Here is a 21,605-nt window from a genome sequence, read left to right as displayed (position 1 = left end):
AAATAGTTTGACTTCCCATTTAGTGGGAAGCACACAATACTAGCTTATATAAGCAAATGTGACTCCACTGAAGTCGATACACATTTAGTCCAGTAATGCCTGAACTGAATTTGCTACCAGCAGCAATAAGACTGGTAGAACAAAAAAATCCACAGGGTAAGGTAAAAGGTGATTCTTTTAAGTGTTTTTCAGTTATTTCTCCCAGTGCACCTGTCTTTGGTCCAGAGTATATAATGTCCACTTCTGTTCATATGCTCAGTACGAGAGCCTGTCTCTGCTACATAGCCTGGCTGATAACTTATCATTTATCATTCATCATCTGTAACCTACACAGATTCCTAGGTCATCTCACCAAGCATGACTCAAAAGACTCCAGGATAAGATACACATTTTGGTGTAGTTGGATTGAAGTGGAAACTGTATACCTAATAAATAATATAATCTCTAACTTGAGTAATTCTCTAAGAGCGCACACAATTTTCAAAATCACAGATTGGCAAAATTAGTAAAACAGAGGATAGAGTAATCCAGTTTAACTGGGGACAAGCAGCATAACTAGACTTTGCACAGAAAGAAAAAAAAAAATCTTAGAAGCTGCCTGGCATCATTGCTAGGAATTTACACCCTGATGATATACAAATGCTGAGTGACTTATACTTGCATCCAGAAGAATTTAGCTAATTTTAACTTATAAACAGCCTAAAAGGCCTTTGAGCTATAAATCGCAATAAACTAAAGATGGCAAAAGGCAATAAACATGAGTTAATGACTCAGCATCCTCCTGAGATAGCACTGGTCATGCAGCTTTGCTTAATCTTAGACATGCACAATCACTATAAAAGGTGGTCTCCAGAGACCATTTACACTGACAATAAGAAAAACACACCATCTCTTTACATCTTTGAAGGCCACTACCATCCTTTAACTTACTTCAATTACATCCTATTTTTAACCACATTTCTATTTTATAGATTGTTGCAATCCTTCTGTTTGGGATAATAAATCATATGAATGTATAGTCTAATTTTCATATTCAAAAGCAGTAATGCATATTCCATTGAGCTTAGGGAAAAAAACCAAAAAAACGAAGCAAAAAAGATTGATTAGGAGGTTTCTAGCATTCTGTTGTTTTTCCAAGATTAAATGATAGTAGAAGACAAACATGAAAGGATTAAGTGCTCTTTTATTGAAATAGAACTGCCCTTTCAACAAGGAGCGACTTGATTTTCAACTGAGAATAACAAGTTTTTCAGGAGAAAAGCCAGCCTGGCCAGGGAGCCACATGGCAGTGATATGCAGCCTCACCTCCTGAGGTTGGGGAGATGGTCTCATGATAATCAGGACCAGGAGCTAAAAAGAGCTTTGCTTCCTTACCATTTCTTATCTAAGGACACTACTGCAGCAGGCTGATGACTTACAGCATTGCTGATGGATGCAAAAGGCTCCTGAAAGCTAAATGTGCTCTCCAGGACCTTCTTTCTGGAGTGCAAACATGTTTAGGAACATAATGAAAATCATGCCACTTTCCTTAGCCCAGCATGTGCATGCAAAGATGGACAGCCTAAAATCAGAGCATCCATGTGGCTACTGTGGTAATGTGTGTAATTAGCTACTTGCTAGTCTGGGATGGGAAAACAGGCAGCATTTATGGCTAGGAGGCAACCAGGAAGAATGAATAGAATTTTGGAATAATTAATGAATAAAAGAAGCAATGGAAACACAGAAATTCGGGTACATGAGAAACTAAAGGGCAGAGGAGCTATTTAGTATCCAGCGGACGGGCTGGCACCACCCCGGAGAGGCAGCAGCAGATCCGCAGGGTTTGGGCTCCAAGGAAGAGGGAACAGACAAGAAGCTTCAAGTAAGGAAGTTGTCACTGAGATGCAAGACTGGGCAACACCTGGGCTTTCCTTAAATGCTACAGTTTTAAAAGCACACATTAAGAGGTGAAGAAGATCCTGTGGGAAGGAATGTGGGAAGCTGCCAGTCTCTAAAATGTCCAGAGCCAGGGAGAGGCTCTTGGGCTCCTACAGCATCCCTGTCACCCCAGTTCAGCTCTGCCAACTCCTTCTAGCTGCAGCCTCCTCCTTCCCTATCACAACTCCTCTTAGGACTGCTGGAAGCAGCCAGATCTCTAGGTCCAAAAGGCTATTTTGGATTGATATTAACATAAATTGCAGAATAATAGATTAAATTGCAGAATAATAGATTAAATAGATAGTCAGAAATAGGATCATGCTCACATCTATTTAGTAAATGAGTTTTTAATAATGTAATTGAATAGCACATTTAAAGTTATCTGGGTAAAACTTAAGACCTGTTTCAATAGCAGCCGAGCCTAGAGGTAGCATAATTCAGAAACAAAGGGTTAAAAAAATACATATACCAACATGGCAAGGCATGTGAGAAGAAACCCCAAAACCTGAAGACAACCAACACTGTCAAAAGAACTCAAACTACTCAGCTCTTGAAGGGTATTACTGCTGCTGATGGAGCAGTATCCTAATCAAATTAACTATACAGGAGTACCATGCACAAGGAAGGGACAACTGAGCTTACCACTGCCTAGCTTGGTTTTACAAGATGGAGCCACAAAGCCCTGGACTACCACTGAGGCTCTCTAATTAAGGCTGTTAATTCTTGGAATACATTGTGCATCCAGAAGACCCGTAACTGAGAGGACATGAAACGGAGCAGTACCCTACATTTTCTATAAATTTCTCCAAAGAAAAAAACATGTCACCAAACAATATAAAAGAAGTACTGAGCTAGAGCTTTTAAGCCGCCAAACTGAAATATGCCAAAGCATAATGAAAACACTAGATTTTAATCAAAATTCTTGTAAATCAACCTTTAGGCAATGTGGAGAGTACCAACTGTGCACTCTGCTGGTACAAAAGCAGATGCATGTTGTGAATGACAGATCTAGAAAAATTTGAAGACCACAGGTATATATGCACTAGCAGTAAACTCTAGATGTCTAAGAGATGAAAGTCCACAGCTACATCAGAATATAAAAATATATCAAATTGACAGCAAGAATGACAAAACACTTCTATTTACTACAGTGCAAGGTGCTTTGTCAAACTATCACTTTGTTGTAGAGATTGAGAAAAAAAACTCCCCACAAAACATTTCTGCCAAAAAGTATGTAACTCATCACAGGACAGATTTCTGTTCTCCACCTCTTCCCTCCTGTGCAGAGGATGAGCAGTGTCAATCTCTAGTGACACTTCAGAAAGGAACTAAGGATGCAAGTACAAAGCACTTGAAAATATAAGAAATATAGGACTTCTAAAATGCAAATGAGACAAGTATGACTAGATTTTTCTTGTGCCTAATGATAATAGTGAAGTTTTCCAAAAGTTTGATGATTCAATTTACACAATAATTGAAAAAATTATTTAGTAGTAACCAATTCTTCCCAACAGTTCCCTCAGTTCTATAAGACAAAAAATGTCCAGTATCTTTTAGCCAAAAAGAAAACAGTCTGTGTGCAAGACAAAAATGTCATCCAGCACTGGAGAGATTCAGCTTTTTGATCTTGCATTTTTTGACCACATACCACCTAAGGAAAATGTGAGAAGGCATTTCACATATGTAATTCATATTAAAACTCCAAAAATAACCATCTGGAGATCAACAGAGCAGTCCCGAGAGCCCCTACAAATTCTAAAACAGTCCCAATAAATTCTAAAATATTTTCCCTTTCCCTTCAGTTTCACCTCAATTTAGGACATGGCTGTTATTTGCTTTATGACAAGCATGGTACCTCTCTGTCAAGCTGAAGAGGAGAAAAAGTTTTGAACCAGAGACTTCGGCTCTGCCATCCTAGAGCTCTGCATTCTCAACAGGCTCCACTCTGTTCCCCCCAACACTGCATCCAGACAGCACAGAGCTCAAGTGACGTGAAAGGAACGGGTCTGCACCAGGTCATTCAGCATATCCATAGTGAGGTGTTAGAGACCCTGGAGGAGGTGCTGAATTTTCAAGCATGCTATGGGAGTGAAATTCCACACAATAGCTGCCTCACTCAGGTACAGGCATTATTTGACAAAGCACTCTATGTTGTGACTGCCGGTTGTAAGAGAGAGCAAGAAAGAATATCTTCGTCTCAACAAGGCTTCCATTTCCTCCCATTGGAATGACAGCGAATAAAGACGACGAAAATTACAGCATGTGAATACTGGTGTAATTACCGAATGGTTCCCCACATAATTATGCAAAACAAATCTATCCATAAGTTAATGTAGCCATTTTCTTTTTGAAACAGAATTTTCATGCCATCCATCAGTCACCCAAAACCACAAACCTTAGATGACTTAAGTACACAGAATTTACTCATTCGGTCTGTAATATAAGCAATGCATGTGAGTAGAAATAAAGGTTTAATGAAACAAAATAACATACTCCACTAGGGAAAACATATTTTGCCCGAAGAAAAAACTAATGTAAATAAGTGGAGGCTTGACTATTTGATAAATATAGCCCCAAAGGTTGTATGTTTACTGGAAGAATATAAATATTGTAGGTGATGTAGATTTTTTTTTAATTTGACTAGAAACATTAATTGCTTTCTAAATACAATAATAGTCTTTCAAACTGTGGGGTCTAATTTCTTTTACTGCAACAAGTAACCAATTACCCAACAAAAATGTTTACATTAATCACAATCACTCTATATTTTAGTTTTTATACCACCAATTTTATTTTTGCTTAGAATTGAACTTCCTCAGGCATTCTTTTGTGCCAACTGTTAATTTCTATCAGTGATAAAGTTCCCTTAAGCTTCTTTTAACATCTACTGGACATGACCTCATAAAATTTAATGCCACTCATTAACCCCAAGCACTTAACTTTACACAGTAATGTCAAGCATCTGACTTTTCAGTGCATGAGAAATCCAAGAGGGAACTGTTTGAGAGATACAAATTACAAATCACTTGAGGAGTAGAAAGAGCTGCAGTGAACAATATTAAAGGGTAAATCAAGACTTGTGCAAAAATAGGGTTTAGATAGCCTTCTATCTAAAATTATAAAACATTTATACAAACGGGGGAGGCTGCAACGTGATTGTTTCGGCTTGTGAGGGGACTGAAATTCAGAGCTGAGGCTGAATGCCAGGTTTTTAACACTGTCTGAAGCAAACATGACGTGCAGTCATGTTTTCTTGGCTGTCCAGTAGCCTTCAGGCATTTGGGAAGAGCACAGGTTTTAGGATCACCTTACATTCTGTAAAGGCCACACACCAGCAAGACTGGGGTAAGCCAGAAGAAGCAGTTCCTTCAAAGTGCTCATCCCTTTTTTCCTGCAACAGCCTTGCCTAGGTTTAGCTTTACAGTGTGGTTGTTCTTCTGATTTTGGTTATGTACCAAGAAAGCTCTCAGAGGGACAGCACTGTTTTTATTTTCCCCGAGATGCACAGATGGGTGATGTCTGCTTAACTCATTTAACCATATTTCCCAGTGGCTTCACACATGTTGGAGAAAATGTGGAAAATTCTAGAGGTGAATAAAAAAAAACAAACTTAACAACAATTTTCTGGCTTCTCTTGAACCATTCAAGGAAATTTCTGTTGGGAAGTTGAAATGGAGTGACAACCTGTCATGGCCTTGAATGTAAAAAAAAAAAGGCACATTGTTAGGAAAAAAAAAAGAAAGTGGTTTATTTTGTATTTCTGTTGGCTCAAGGGATATCTAGGGATATTCCTCTGTGAAAAAGGACAGTGCTATGCAGCTAGAAACATGGCCCATTTGACTTCCTGATAGCAATCTGCTTATTCAGCTCTGTTACGAAAAGTCCCCTCCCCCAGACTGTACACAGGGTTTTGCTTTTTCTTGGTGTCATAGGCTGTTACATTCTGGGTTAAGCAGCTGATGCTGTTGGAGCAGGGATCAACTTAACATTTCTATACAAATTATACGAGGTAGCTATAAATTGCTTCATGAGAAGCCACGTGAGATTTGATGTGATGTCTCTAAGTGCTACAAGTTTATTTTTTTTTCAGCAGCAAAAAGAGCTGGCTATCAGAACTAAGCAGTAGCTCCTGAATTTACTGATCTTAACTGGGAAATATATTCTCTGCTACCTCATAAATCTAAACAGAAGGAAGCTGTTTTGCTGAAGCTTTATCTCCACAGAAAGGTATCTCTAAGCAAAAGGTAGGTATGACAGAATAGAGGTTTTCACATGCGAACAACTGTGATCTCTGATACGAGCCCCATTTCAAATTTCTCTAAATGTCTATTTTAGCTATAAACCACCCAGAACCAAAATCTACAGTCAATACACACACCATACTATTTGCATCTTGCCTGCCACTGGTCTAAGATCACTTTAGCATAATTACAGCTTGATGCAACATCAGTAAGTGTGCATCAGTTGGAAAAGTTTTTATTGCCTAATAGCAGGGAATGGTAATAAAGCAGATGTACACCAGGCCACATGACAATGGCAACCAATTGGTCTGTATTTGGCAAAGCAAAGTATTAATGTTTTATAAACACAATGTATGTTATACTTTTCTAACAATAGGGATGTAAATCTCTGCACAGCATAAACACTTGTGCTGATCAACACAGAGATACTGCTGTGATAGGTACTTTGAAGTTGTAGATAAGAGCTCAAGCTGTAAGATGCCAAAAAAATGGGAAGTTTATAAAGAATCACTGCCAGACTCTTAAATGTAGTAGCACTTGTGGGACTTTCTGTAATATAAATAGTAATTACCTTCAATGCAGAATGTATTTGCAAAAATAAATATACCAGTGTATATACCAAAACTCACAACTCAGTTTTCTATTTGAGAAACAAACTTTAAAATGCATAAATTGTGAGTAAAACAACCCCCAAAATAACCTTTTGCTCAACGTCCCCTACCACGCAGTGCCCAAATCCACGCATACATGTGCACACACATAGACAACCACTCCAATACCCATACGCAAACACGACAGTCCTAGGGCGAGGGCACCTACCCTGTAGACAATTCAATCAATCTCTCGAGTGACACTCACACGTGCCTGTACACACAAAAGCAGATGTGGCATTAAGATTTACAAAGTTATTGAAACTTTTAACAAGTAAAACGCATCTTTACTTAGCTACACCAGAATGAGGAATAAAGGGGTTTACATATGTTCCAATTCTAAACCTATCAATCAAACCCATGTTATTCCTTTGGGAGCTTATTTACATGCATATTTATCAGCCTCACATGCTAATTCCCTGCTGTTTTATGCCTGCGAGGCATGTTTATGAGTCATAATTGTTGATCTCATTTGATGTATTTCACTGAAGTAAGACATTATTCAGTTATGTGGCCTAATGTCAATGAATTACGATGACCTGATCTTCGAAATGCAACTTGCTCTTTAATTTTTATTAGAGCATTACTTATTCAGAAGAAGAAATACAGTAAAATGGAAGATCACATGTTTTTATAGCCATATTACTTTAACATCTGATTTCTGAAACACTCCTCCCTACCTCTAGGCAAAGTTTTAAAAGTGTAATTTATAAACACCAAATGAAAATAATTTTTGCCTGAAATAAGTACACATTTCTCAGAGTGGGACCTTTTATAGTTGTTCTTATTTTGTTTTAACCAGCCACAAGACAGGCCTTTGGCATATGATTTGCAAAAGAAAAATCAACCAGACTCAATTCAAGGCCCTCAAATTGTTCTTTGCCTTAACTTTATCAAAAATGAAACCAGACAGAGACTTCAAAGCCAACTGAGAAATGGCTACTAAAGGAAGTTAAAGGTCCCCAAACTGATTTATCATCTTTAATGCTAAGTAGTGTCAATTTATAAAAAGAAAATCACTTGATGGTCAAAGTAAAGACCTAAAGAGGGAAAAATCATGATATGTACAAACTTCATTGCAGAACTTGTGTTGTGCCACTAATGGCTATTTCTACATGGCAAGCCAAAACAGGTAATTAGTAAGCATCCACATAGTAGGATCCAGTGTAAGTTGCTCCTTATACTATGCTAATAGAAAGTTACCATGGTACACGTAACTTACTACATGATTTTCAGATGTCCCCCCTTCTTAACTTAATATTCAGTATTGTTTTAATGCAATTATTATCAATTAAATATGTTCATAAGATTCCAAGTTGCTGCTCTAAACTACAGCTTTAGCAAGGAACAGAGTAATATGCAAGAAAATAAAACTATCTTTAGCTAAGTAATGCAAATTCAAAATGCAGGCTCATTTTTCCATAAGAATCTCAAACTGAATATGACAGATATGAGTAAGTGTCTTTGAAATCACAGAAAACCTGTAAGTATGTCCCTAAATTTGCAATATCTAGAGGACTGGAAGTATCATAAATATAACATTAATTCCAAGACAAAAAAATCCTCATGATATTTTTCATGTCCAGAATTAAATCAGGCTTTACATGCTCTTTTTTAAAAGTGAAAAGGAGCATTTAATCCTGTGTTTACATGGTATTTTTCCAAATCAGAAGTTTGCTTCTGACAGGCATACATTAAAAACCAGTTTCTCTAAAAAAACCTAAAAATCTTCACTTGAACAAGTAGTTATTCCAATGGCACAGCTGCAAGGGAAAACTTTAGTTCGTGCAAACACCACAACCAAAACTGCTATATGTTCATCATAAATACAGATTTATAAAATACATTAAATTTAATTCTGCAGAAAAATGTCAATTCTGTAACTTTTCAAACAGAATTTTTCACTTATTATTCACTACGTTATTGTCACAAGAACCCCAAAAGAGAGAGAGAGTTCTCCACAGTGTAAGCTCTAATTTACAGCCCTACATTCTTTCAAATTCAAATAAGCAAAAGACACAAACTGATCTGCCTGGAGTACTTTTATTTTAATGTTTTCTTTTTATTTAAGGTAGCAACAACTGATTGTACACTTTTTCTGGCAATAAAATCTTCATCTTATTAAGGCAATAATGTTGTGGTGACCCAGCTGTAGTAATTCAGAATGGAGCTTTTGTAGACTTTTGCAAATAAGTATTTTTTTTCATACTTCAATAAACAATGAAACAATATTGGGTCACAGAAGTTTGGAGGTGGCCCTGTGGCTCCATATGCTTCTCTCCTCCATTAAGATAACATCTGTTTTGGCCACCAGTCAGCAAATCAAATTTGATGAGAATTCATCTGTGTTCAAAGTAAAAAGGCACAATAATGGATAGATTTATGTTTCGTTGCTCCACCCTTTAAATATTTCAAATTGTAAGAAACAAAATCAATTATGGTATCTTCCAAAATTACAACTAACATAAAAAATGTACCTCTTTATAATGAAACTCAAAACATTATCAGATCATTGCAAACATATTTTCACATGTATTACATGATCTATCCCTTCAATTGCACTTAGTACTGAAACACTATACAGTTCGTTTTTCCTAAGGTTAAACCATTGATTCCATTACAAATCCAATTTCTCAGAAGAAAAGAATTATCACCACCATAAAAGCTTTATCTGGATGAAGTTTGTGCCTTTTATCTTTTAGGAAGATCAAGAATAATAATTTGTAATGGGATATCAAAATCTCAGTGGAGAAATTTATCATACAGGCTACTTGGTAATATTTAGGTTATATGGTCCCAGTTGCACTAAACTGGATGGGATTTCTTCAAAAATTTGAGCATAGTCTTCCTATCCCTGAGTTCATGTATTATTGTTTATCACTGTAGTATCCAAGCAGAAGAGTTAACTGCCAGCTGTTTGTGCAAAAATAAGGTAAAGGTGTAAAGCACCTCCAAGATCACTGAGCCCAACCTTTGACTCAAAACGACCATATCAAGTAAACCATAGCACTATCATGCTTACTTTGAAAATCTCTTGTGAGAAGTATTTTCCCTCTTCTTAAGACAGGACCTGGCGATGCTAAGATACAAAACTATGAAATAAATTAGCATAAATAAATCAACTTTGACAATCAGTTCATTGAGGTGGAATAGTATTCCTTACATTCCTTACATTCCTTCCTTTGGCTACATTTGTAGCCAAATCATGTTTTAGTAGTAACACCCTTAATATATCTGTACTGAGACACCATTTATCAAAGGTTCAGGAATAGTTTAAAGTATTCAAAACATTTTAGCTTTATTTAATTACTTTTGAAATCTTTTGAAATACACTTTTCACTTCCATTACCAAAAATACTTTTAGTTGAAATTTCTATAGTGATATACGCTTATTTAAGTTTGTATATAAAACATGAAAAAGTTTTGTGTGTGTGTGTGTGTTCTGTACCAAAGTTACGCTTTCTTAGTTAATTAGCTACCTGCCTCACAAAAACTGCCTGAAAGAAAGAAAGACCTGAAGGATGGCATCATCACTGATGCAGTGTCCTGCACCTTGAATGATGTGGGTCAAGGCCCTGGCCCTTCTGTATGAATGAATTTCACCAGTTTCAAATTCCTTTTTGCATGAGAACATATAATCCATCTGTTCTTCCTACGGCAGTCAGAAGAATTAATTTCATTGCTTCTTTTGTATATGACACCTTCTAAAAGGATGAGGTAGGTAAGCACACAGATGCAAAACAAACATCCCAAGTCCCACTTCCCTTTCCAAGCATATGAAGCCGAAGAGCACAAATTGCATCACAACATTGTTTGGTTGTCAAAAATGGTGAAAGTAAGTCTCATTTGATATGTCCTTCTGTGTCATTTGTGCTGTGGTTGAAATGTTATAGTCACATGATTACTGATGCAATGAACTAAACATGTAACATGATGAAGAAACTGAACAAAGATACTTATGAATACCTAAAAGATATTCTAGATCTGACAGAAGTGTTCCATCTTGTCACAGAGGGTGTCTATGTACATTCATATAAATCTGAAGCTTAAAATAGTCAGAAACAAAACCTACTGATAGTTCACTTAAACAAAATAAGATTTAAACACAAGCTGGCACACACGCCTGTGAAACGTGATGGTCCTTATCCAGTGTTGTTTAGATTTGAGCTAGTTTGCAATTTTGTTGACTGTTAAAAAGACAGACAAAAGCAGAAAGGCTATCTATCCACATTCCTCTCTCTACCACCATTTTAGCGCTCATGTTTAGAGAGAGAAGTGTTCTCTTATTAACCTGTATATTTAGCCATTTTTAAATTACTGTGTATCTTATGAACAAAATGAAGATTGGGACTGACTTTAAGAGTTGGTTATACACATTATGCCTTTGCATGGCCAAACCTTGACACCAAATGCTTAAAATCTGAACACTCCCAAAATGGGAATCCCAACTAACCACAACCCAGTACCCTGGGTTAAACGATTCCTTCCCTTACAGGGCGCTCAGGCTGGTTACCTTTGCAGTCAATTGGAACCCAGCCATTAATTTTAATAGGGTCAGGATCAGGTCCCTGAGTTTTTTGACATCAAAGAAACATCTTTCACAGTAATTTTATTATAAATAATTAAAGGTGATTAGAGATAATAAGGTACCTTAACCAAAAAGGTAAACAGTGGAGACATTTATTATCAAAGTAAGAAAAGAAAATTAAAATAACCTCCAACACTTTTGTATGTGCAATTCATCAGGAAACGTTGTAAAAGAACAAAAACAAATGTTGGCTCACTCCAGAGGTTCTTTGTCATCATTAATGTATTCAGGTTTTCACAGCTGAATTGCCGTACTTTGAAAAGATTTTCATGAAAGGAAACTCAAATTCAACATTTAAACAAAGCTGTCAGGTTACCAAGATTTGTATTTGCTTGTATGTCCAGAAAATGTTTTATCCTTTTAAAAAAACCCGTTAGGTTAGAAGTATTATTTTTCCTTTACTCTCAATTTGTAAACAACAGAAAATAAGCAGCACATGTTTATTTATTTATTTGCTATTGCAAAGCTGAAACCAGCAGTTAGAAATATCTGCTCCAAAGCGGAGGTGAAACTACCTGGTACAGATATTTTACTTCATTACTAGTTCTGTTCCTCAAATTGATACAAATGGCCTCCTTCTGTTTCTGTCTGTCTGCTTGCCTGATCAGCGGAGCTAATTGTCAGAGCCGGGGAGATCTCCTATACCTAAACAGAAGATATGCAGTTTGTAACCTGCTTAATTTGCCTTATGTCCTGGATGGCCCTCAGTATGTTGTTCATTAAAGTATCAGCTGTTTCGGCTGTTGCAGTGGCAACCTAAGCATAGGCCTATTTTTCTTTGTTAAAAAGCCAGATTGTCAATAAATAATACACATCTTACCAGATAATTTCTTACCACTTAAATATGACAGTGCTTTATTTCTCTCCCCTTTCATGTGCTTTAGTTTTGCATGTCCAAAGAGGACGAGGACAAGGGAGTACCCTGGGTACCCAAGAGGCTAAAGAATTAGGCTTATTAGTCAGTCAAAAGCCTAAAACTGAAGCTTTGCAGTATCACTTTAGTGAAAGTCGGTTGAAACCTTTTCTTTTTAAAATAAGGAATTCCAGGTCTTTATAAATGTCCACATACATGAAAGACAGGAAATATCCCATCTGCAGTGACATATTTCTGTTATATAGAACAATCAATTTCTAATTCAATCAAATTTGTGACAGTTAAGTTCTTTAAAAATGTTTTAACATACATTTAATCTCAGATACAGAGGTCTGTAACATCAGCTAGCTGCTCACAATTCATACACTGCTTTGTAAATTACAATCTTCAGTACGTCAGGACAGAAGTGAACCCAGACATTTAATTATTATCCTGTACCAATCATGCTGGCTTCAGCTAGAATTCTGATTTACTAGTCTTTTATTATACATATGCAAGTTCAATCAAACATGTACAGTTCAATTTTTTTAAATTAAGAGAATTTGCCTTTTCCATATGTAGGAGATATAGCCATTTAACATAATTTGATCATTGCCTGGAAACACTTAATATTTGAGGTGTTTATGGCTAGTAACCTTCATATTATATTTCTGTGTAAAGTCCGAGCAAAATATTCAAAAGAATGATTGTATTCTCATTGTTAGCTTATGTATAACTTTTTATAATGAACTAGTTTTAAACCACTTTTAATTACATTTACAGAGGTTGTATTAAAAAAGAATATTCTGTTTTGTTTTGCTGTTCAGCAGGTTACTATAGTTTAAATGGAAATTTCTTCTTGGAATTTTAAGGTTCTCTTAGCATGTAGTATTTATTAAAAAAAATTAAATTTCTTTTTCATTTAACTTGCATTCTTTCCTTTTATACTGCAAGTATTATTATGGTACATGTATACTAGAAAGCAAGATGAGAGCCAGCTAGTTGATCTTTAACTTGGATTGGGGAAAAGCTAGGAAAAGAAAAAGAAATGCTCAAATCAGCCTCTCCCAAAGTAAGGTCACAAGGAGTTGTTAGAAGAATGACATGAGGCCAACAAGTGATTTATGCCAGTATTCAGGTAGAGTTGTATCTGGAAAGACCTGGAAACTCACAGCTTAGATGACTAAACTGAGGTAGTGTGCCAATGTCGTTAGTGAGAATGGTCTTGTTTTCATACAATGATTTACAGTGAAACTTCCAAAATGAACATTTTAATTTCACTTAGATCAAGAGAAGTTGTGGGTGCCCAGAGAAGTTGTGGATGTGCCATCCCTGGGAATGTTCAAAGCTGGGATGGAGGGGGTCCTGAGCAACCTCATTAAGTGGGAGGTTTCCTGCCCATGGTGGGGGAGTTGGAACTGGATGCTCTTTAATTCCTCTTCCAATCCAAACCATTCCATGAACAGACATCACTGTCCAAAAGGTCATCCTTAGTATCTGCCATATCAACCACTGAAGGCCATGTCTCTACATGATGTTTGTGCCAGTTACTCATGTCTAACAGTAACCTCCAAACTGGAGTTAATGCAATGTGGAACTGATGTGAAGCCACCAAAGCCCCCTGCATCTACTAGTTCTAGAGAGGAGAATCCATCTCTTGAAGCTGGTATTTCACAAGCCCATGGCAGCTACTCATATTTGCTCCCACAGGTGAAGTAATTAAAAATGCTCCTGCAATTCTGAAATACAAATCTGCAGTAAGGCACTGAAACCAAAGGGCCAACAAGAAGCAAATTTCTAAGAGGATGTCAACACCTCTCCAAATATAGACTAAAAGTAAAAATTGTATTGTGTGTTAGCTAAAATAGCTAGATTTTCAACTGACTATATTAAATATATGCATTTTTAAACATGCACAGCTTTTCTGTTAACTGATCTTTTAATAAAAATGTCTAATACAGAAAAGAGGAAAAGGAAGAGTTGTAGGGAAGCAGCTAGTGACAGCCTGAGTTAGCTCAAGATACACTGTGTTGCTCCAATAGCCTTTGTCACTACAATCCTGTTGCAGCTCAATTAAAAGCAAGCTAAACAACAGTTATTATTAATAAATGAATAATAAAATGCTTGTTATGTTAGCATACAGCATTTGAAGATGTAAAAACCATTCTTGCTTTTATTCATCCAATACGAAGTGAAACAGACTGAGGACAGCCCCTACTCCATCATACCTGTGCCTTTAATGAGGAAGCCAAGCCCTGTAGGAAAAGCACAAAGGTTTTGGACAGGACCACTAGCAAAAACTGTACTGGTGGGGCACACTGAAGATTTCTCATTGAAGGGTAAAACTTGCTAATGAAGGACACAGGGCATTTTCAGGGCCGGGTGTAAACCACAGCATGGAACCCCAAAGACATTAAGAAACAATCACAACCCTCAACTCTTCTGTTCCAGTAAAGTGCAACAAGGTTCTCTGTTCCAATCTTGTCTTTTTAATGAAAACACACAGTAACATGCATATTTAAAAGGACTCTTAAAAACACAGTGCTATACTTCATGTACATGTTGCTCCCTGGAGAGAAGATGAAATAACACATATTATATGACACACATGACGTCATAAAATAAGCTATCAAAAAATACTTGATAAGAAAATAATAAGTCTTCAACAGCCTTGTATTCTCAATTGCTTTTACCTAGGAAAGTAGTTCTCACACAGAGAGGTGCAGACCTCTGTGTTTTTTCCTTTAAATGAAATGATCTCTAAAAACCTAAAAACGGTAAATGCTGTACAGGGCAATCCACATTTAGCATACCTGAGTGAAGGGGGTTGTAAGGGGAAAAAATCCCCAACTTATAACACTGAGTAGCTAAGGACCAAATAGAAAATAATACAATTTTCTGACAGCAAAAATTCACTTAACCCTGTAAGGAATGTCAAGGCCAAAACAGTCCATGTGAATTACACTTAAGATTCTGGGAAATTATTTGATAACACGTGGGTCCTGCTTTGTCCAGAAAAGATGGCGTTTACTTTATTACTTCATTCCCCTTTGTTTTCTACCTGTTTTCTGTATGACACTCATATAAACCAGGTATCTCAAATTTCACGTAAGGTATAGTTCTCCATGGAAATACTTTCTAGTGATCTGGGCTATGAGGATAACACCAGAACAGCATAATTGTCCAAAGACAAGCAACGGAAACACACACAGTATGCAGTCAAAATGGAAATATGAATGCCCTCTTATCATCTCTCGTATTTTTTCATGGCAGGCTTGAGAATCAGGAGGGATGCAATAGTAAGTATGAGGTGTCTCAACTGGATTAATTTCAGTCACACACTCCAGTAGTTATCTTTGTCCTTCCAGCAACATCAGCTTTCTCTGTCCTCGCCACCAACTACAGTCTCTACACGTGAAATATATCCTGCCAAACTCCAAATCCAACACACTGACCCATTAAAGGTTTCCCCTTTTCGTCTACTAAGAACAAAGAACACATTACATTTTTCTCTGTGAGGTATGCTATTAAATAATAGCTTGTACACTAATTAAAGCAAATGTAATTGTGAGAACACACTGACATTGTTAAAGTAAATTACCCAATTTGTTAATAGTTTCATTTCAAGTGACCTTAATTGTATTAATTGTGATATTGAGCAAATTAAATTGAAGCGTATTAAATGCATTGTTCCAGTCTGTCCTTAGAGGATCAGCTTTCTCATTATGTCAATGAAATGGGAATACTACCTACTACACTCTTCAAAACTTGTGTTGGAATGTGGTGGACTCTGTAACTTGGAGTAAAAATTTACGGCAGAAAGTTAACCTAGTTATCCCATTTTAATGTAACACAAACCTCGAACATTTGGAAGTGAGAAAAACAGATGCATTGTTAGATGCAATCTGCAGGGAGAAGGTACAAAAATGTTTCTGAAATTTCCTTCAGGTCTCACAAAGTCTCCGCTAGAGACAGAGCTAAGATTCACCAATTTCTCTTTGAAAGATCCCTGTTTCAGAAGGGATCACTCAAAAACATTGTTAGAATAAAGTGAATGAAAGCATGATGATTCTTAGGAGAGAGAATGCAGAAAGATATCATCAACCTACCACAGTCACAAGAAAATGTAATAATGCACACATACCTAGATGTGTGTAAATTAAAATACAAACATATCCACAAGAAAAAATAAAAATTTCTTTAAAAAACCCTAAAATCTTCTGTTTGAAGCATTAGATTGCAAAAGTGGGAATCCCTGCTGTAGATTTCTTATAAACTATTTCAAAATGCTATTTACAAAAGCATATATGAGAGTATATATGGCATGTACACTTTTTGTACCTTGAAAGAAAAATCAGATGTAAAGAAAATAACACAGGCCAAATTAATAAACAGAAAAGGACAAAAAACCTATTTTAATGGAGTTTTTGAAATGTTTTAAAGGGATAGAATAAAGATCTTTACAGTTAAAGGCTTATTCTGACTTTTTTAAACTTGGAAGCAAGCACATTCTCATGACTCATCATAATTCAAGATTCAAAGTTTATCAGTTATATAAAATCTGAGAGCTACCAACACCCAGACCTTTCTCCAAATGACACTGACCTCATCTGTAACGATCTGCTTTCATTTGTTCAACTAGGTAACTGTCTCATGTCTAGCACCTGCAACATTAATCCTTGCAGCTGTTTCTAGTGAACCATGCCTTATTTTTCTTAGGCCACTTCTCCAAAATCTTAAGAATACTTTGAATTTTATGTCTACTCTCCATTGTGTCAACAGTCCCGTCCAAAATAATCCATGTTTTCCTATTTCTTCACTGAAATTTTAATAAAAGCACTGACTACTACTAGACTCAACATATTTCTGGAATCCTATCCAATATACACTTTCAAGCTGACAGCAAATGAACAAAAAGTAGTCACTGCATGCAGTTTTCCAAACAGCTCTACTTAAGAGCAATCCATGTATTTTTGAGAATTATTTTATGAAAACTGTGAGAGAATTTCGTAACTCCAGCTGGACATGACATCTTCTGGTTCTCCATCAAGTTTTGGTATCAACTGCACATGCTAAAAATACAATACTTCATGTAGATTAGAAAATCTGACTAGATCAGTAACTAAATATTAATTTTTCAGCACCCTTATCACTGCTGTGTTTTTGGTTTTTTTTTTTCAATCACCTCAGCTCAGTGAAGGCTTTTATCATTTTGCCTCCAAGGTAAGCATTCAGCCATGTTTCAAAACCACAATTCAGATGTCTTGATATTCTACAATACTGCACAGAACGTCTCCAATGGACCACCACTCCACCATATTTCTGTGATTCATACAAAAAAAATTTAAGATACAGTTTTTCATCAAGCTGATTCTGTATCACTCCTGAAACTTGAGGCTGCATTGAAAAACCTTGTCTTGAAACACTTTCGTGAAGACAATGATGGACAGACTGCCTGGAGAGGAACGATTGTATACCTTGATGCCTACCCAACACCAACCAAACATACACTTTATTTAAAATGAAACATTAAAACTTCAAAGACCTATTCTGAATATATAAAGTTTCAAATTAAAATGCACTATGTGTTTCACAGCAAAAAAGGCTACGAAGATGAAATGGATGCTTTATATAAAATATTTACATAGTTAGAACATAAAAAATGTACCATAGTTGGTAACCTTTATGACTTGGGGAACCATGTATTTACATATCTTTATCCTCGCATGTGCGTATGTGTGTGTTGTGTATATATTTTTAACAGTTGACAGCTGTTTTAGAGCATACAGAGATGCCAAGCTGAATGAGGGTCTTGATTACTTCAAGATTAGCTATCTAAAGTTTCTATTCATTTTAAGTGTTGTTAGTGCGAAGAGTCATTAGTCACTTCCTTGTCTCATAGAACATCAGCATACATTTACATTGTTAATGAACATTTGGGGTAAATGAATTAATGGCACTTTTAAACATCAATTCAATCCTAATAACTTTGTATGTCATAGAAATGTTAAGGTTGGGATAAAAATGAGAAACCTTTTCAGTCAAGGTAACTAATCGCTTCTGGGCACAATAAAGGGTAAAATTAACTTACAGGGGTTTTTTAACAGGGTGAAAATTTTGCTTTTTCTTGAAACAGTTGAGAGAATTACCAATTTTTTTAAAAAGAAAATAGAAACCAGAAGAAAATGTTTATATTTTTCTTGACTGGGGTAGACTAGAAGCTAGCTGTTTTTCCTCTTGAAAATAGTTATTATTTGAGGTTATTGAGAAAAAAGATAATTTTCAAGTTTCTAAAAATATGTACAAAAATGTATTTGGTTTATCAGGCTAAAATGGCTTCATATCGTTAAGATGTCAAATATAACAGAAAAGAAACACTGACCTAGAAAAGCTATTCCATTTAATTGTCAGGTTTTAAAATACATTCCCCATGATGTACATTGTCATTTTCAAACATTAAAGAAGCTTTATAAAACAAGGAAGAAACGGTGAAAAAATTAACTCAAAGGGACAATCAAGTTTTACTAATATATTTTGAAGCACAACATTAGCTTCTAAACTGAAGTAATAAACCTGACTGAGCAAAACTTGACATAGCTTTTTAATAAGCACTAATAAACAGAGGATTTATAGGCAGATACACCCATATGGAGTAGTTGATCTGGGTGAGGGATGTAGAAAATGTGACAAAGTTGTTTCAACTCCGTAATTTAAAATAAATTTTTTATTTTGCCCTCTTGGTACATGTGTTCAATGACTGGAAAATTACAGGTAGTTAAGGTGCCACTGTGTATAACTGAGTACTTGAGGAATGTTTTCATGACAAGGACGAGTTTTCTCATTAAGGTTATCAGTTTCTTCGAACCAACTACACTGTCACTACTAGCAAATAAGTACAAAAGATGAGCAAAACAGACAGGCATTGCATTATCCAAGCAGTTTGTTCTCATTGTTCATTAGGGTCTTCCAAATACTGCATTTAACTAATTTGCTTCAGGTTATGTAGTAATTTCTATCTTTAGAGCCTGTTCATTCTATCTCAGCTTTGAGACAGTTTCACAAATAAGAACAAAAATCAGACTTTTTACTTGCATAATTTTGTCCAAAATATAATACTGAACTTTACTGCAGAATCAGAAAAAAAAAAAAAGGAAATAAAGGAAAAAAAAAAAAAAAAAGAGAGAAAAAAGAAAAAAAAAAGGGAAAAAAAAAAAAAAAAGGAAAAAAAGAAAGGAAAACAAACATCCAAAAATTCCTAAACCCAAAGCAGTGTAAGAGTCCATGCTTGAGAAAGTAACATAAAGTCATGCGGCATTTCAATATTCTTATGCTGAAGTCAGTGTTTAGTTTATGATTAAAAAAGGATGACAGCGCATTAAACATTTGGCTAATGCTTCTGTCTGTAATTGAAAGTTGACTTTTCGTGGTTTTCATTAGTGTCAGAGTGCTCCTCACATACTCTGTGAAATGTTCTTTAAGTTGCCCTAGTCAACTTCATTGAGTGAATTAAGCAAATTATGACAGGTACAGTTATCATGACACACTTATATAAGGTATAAATTCAAAAAAAAGTACAGAAATACAAACTCACCTTCCCCTGGCTTGTTCAAAAAACTCTGCAAGGGATCAATGCCTATCTCTTGTTCCTCTGTTTGCAAAGGGTGACTGGTTTCAGACACAGAATGATACATACTGGTAGTAGTAAATTCCAACTGATGAGTATTTATCTGGAGGAAAAAAACCAGAGAAACAAACACTTTAGTATTCCTTCAGCTATTTTTCAATCACACAAGAACAAAAGTAAACCTTCCCTTATTTTCCAGGCATATCATCACCACTAGTTGTGTAATAAGCAAAACAATAGTGTTTCCACTTGGATGTTGTAAATGTTTTATTATTTGGAGTCCAAAAGAATTGTCATAGTACCAACATACTAATGTTATAGTATGTTGTACTATGGTATAGTATATACCAACATACCAAATATCACACTGCAAGTAAAAGTCCAAGAGTGGTTTTGACAGACTGTAAAACAGGGCAAGAGCCTCTTTCCTTCCTTTTTCTAGTTTTCCCTATTCATTTTTTAGTCTGATTCCAAGGAGAACTGAGGCTAGTTCTTGTGCATGATGAAGATTATAAAGCAAAACTGAAGAAAGACCATTATCATCATGTTTCTGGACCCCAGGACCTTAAAATCTTCCTTTTAACCACTTCTTTTTCAGAAATCATAGGTCAAGTATAACATAACAGCAGACAGACAGACAGACAAAAAGAGAATGGAATAATACCTATGGGCATGACAGGTGAATTTGGTTTTATCAAGATTTATATTAAATTTTTTCTTGGTTCTGGCCAGAACAGGGTTTTGCAGTAGCCAGGAGGTAGCATGACCAGGGCCCTGAGGTTATTCTATACCACGTCATGTCACTATCAGGGCAGGGAGAACGGAGTCTCTCCTGGGAAGAAAGACTTTTTCCTGGTCAAGTAAGTGTGGCACAGGAAGTGGTTGGGTACTGTCGGCTCTGAGCTGGAGGGAGCAGTTGGTTATCATCTGTTGTGCGGGTTTCCTCAGTGAGCAAGAATGTCTCTTTTCCTGTCTTGTCATTAGTATCATTGCTGTTACTATTCATTTTTCTTATCTCACTGCTGTTTCCAGTAAATTGTTCTTATCTCAACCTGTGATCTTTACCTTTTGTGCCTCCAGTTCTCTCCATCCTGCTGGAGGGAAGAGGGAGGGAAGGAGAGAGTCAGCAAGCGAGCTGTGTGTGGCATGCAATGGTTTCAGTGGGAAAACTCAGCTGGAGAATACCATCCCTAAACCATGACAGCTTTCTACAAACGTGATGTTAAGGAAGCATTTTAAGAAACATAATCAACTAGCTGGTGAATATTTACAAAGACATCTTCCATAAATGAAGGCCAAAAGGGAAGTAATGGCAGAACTGAAACCTTAGGAAGTAGGTGACGCAGATTCATGATCACAGGCTCCTGAATGGCACTCACATCACTATCAAGCAACAGAACAAGAACTATGTTAGAAGTTCATTTGAGGAGTGCTGAAAGCTAATACTGGCTGCAACAAATAAGAGGATGCAAACAAAAGGGTGAAAAGTAGATGATGTTATGATCAGCGCGTAAGAAAGAGCAACAACCTTTCCAGTGCATTAACAGTATGAAAGTACATTTGTCAAGACTGCATTTAGTCATCTGTACAGCAATTTATTAACACAAAAAACCCTAAGCCAGCTAAACAGGTCTGATTTGCCCAAGCACACTAAGTAGCTACCTATGACTTGCCAGATGAGTTTTAAATATCACTTATGTTAACTGCTCTGTTTACAAGTATCATAACTTTC

At 36.2% G+C, this 21,605-nt stretch overlaps 1 protein-coding gene across 6 annotated transcripts in view; it reads right to left on the bottom strand.

Annotated features, from left to right (window-relative positions):
• The window catches only part of TBC1D5 (TBC1 domain family member 5), a 317,128-nt gene that overhangs the window by 165,738 nt on the left and 129,785 nt on the right, over positions 1 to 21,605 (bottom strand). For all 6 annotated transcript variants that reach the window (XM_040072842.2, XM_040072823.2, XM_058421817.1 and 3 more), the window contains one exon: positions 19,841 to 19,976. In XM_040072842.2, the coding sequence (XP_039928776.1) occupies positions 19,841 to 19,940 (100 nt within the window). In that variant the 5' untranslated portion in view covers positions 19,941 to 19,976. The remainder of the gene's footprint in view (positions 1 to 19,840; positions 19,977 to 21,605) is intronic.

Source organism: Hirundo rustica, chromosome 1 (genome assembly GCF_015227805.2).
Source record: "Hirundo rustica isolate bHirRus1 chromosome 1, bHirRus1.pri.v3, whole genome shotgun sequence".
Classification (NCBI taxonomy): domain Eukaryota; kingdom Metazoa; phylum Chordata; class Aves; order Passeriformes; family Hirundinidae; genus Hirundo; species Hirundo rustica.
This window is presented reverse-complemented; position numbering and strand designations above follow the sequence as displayed.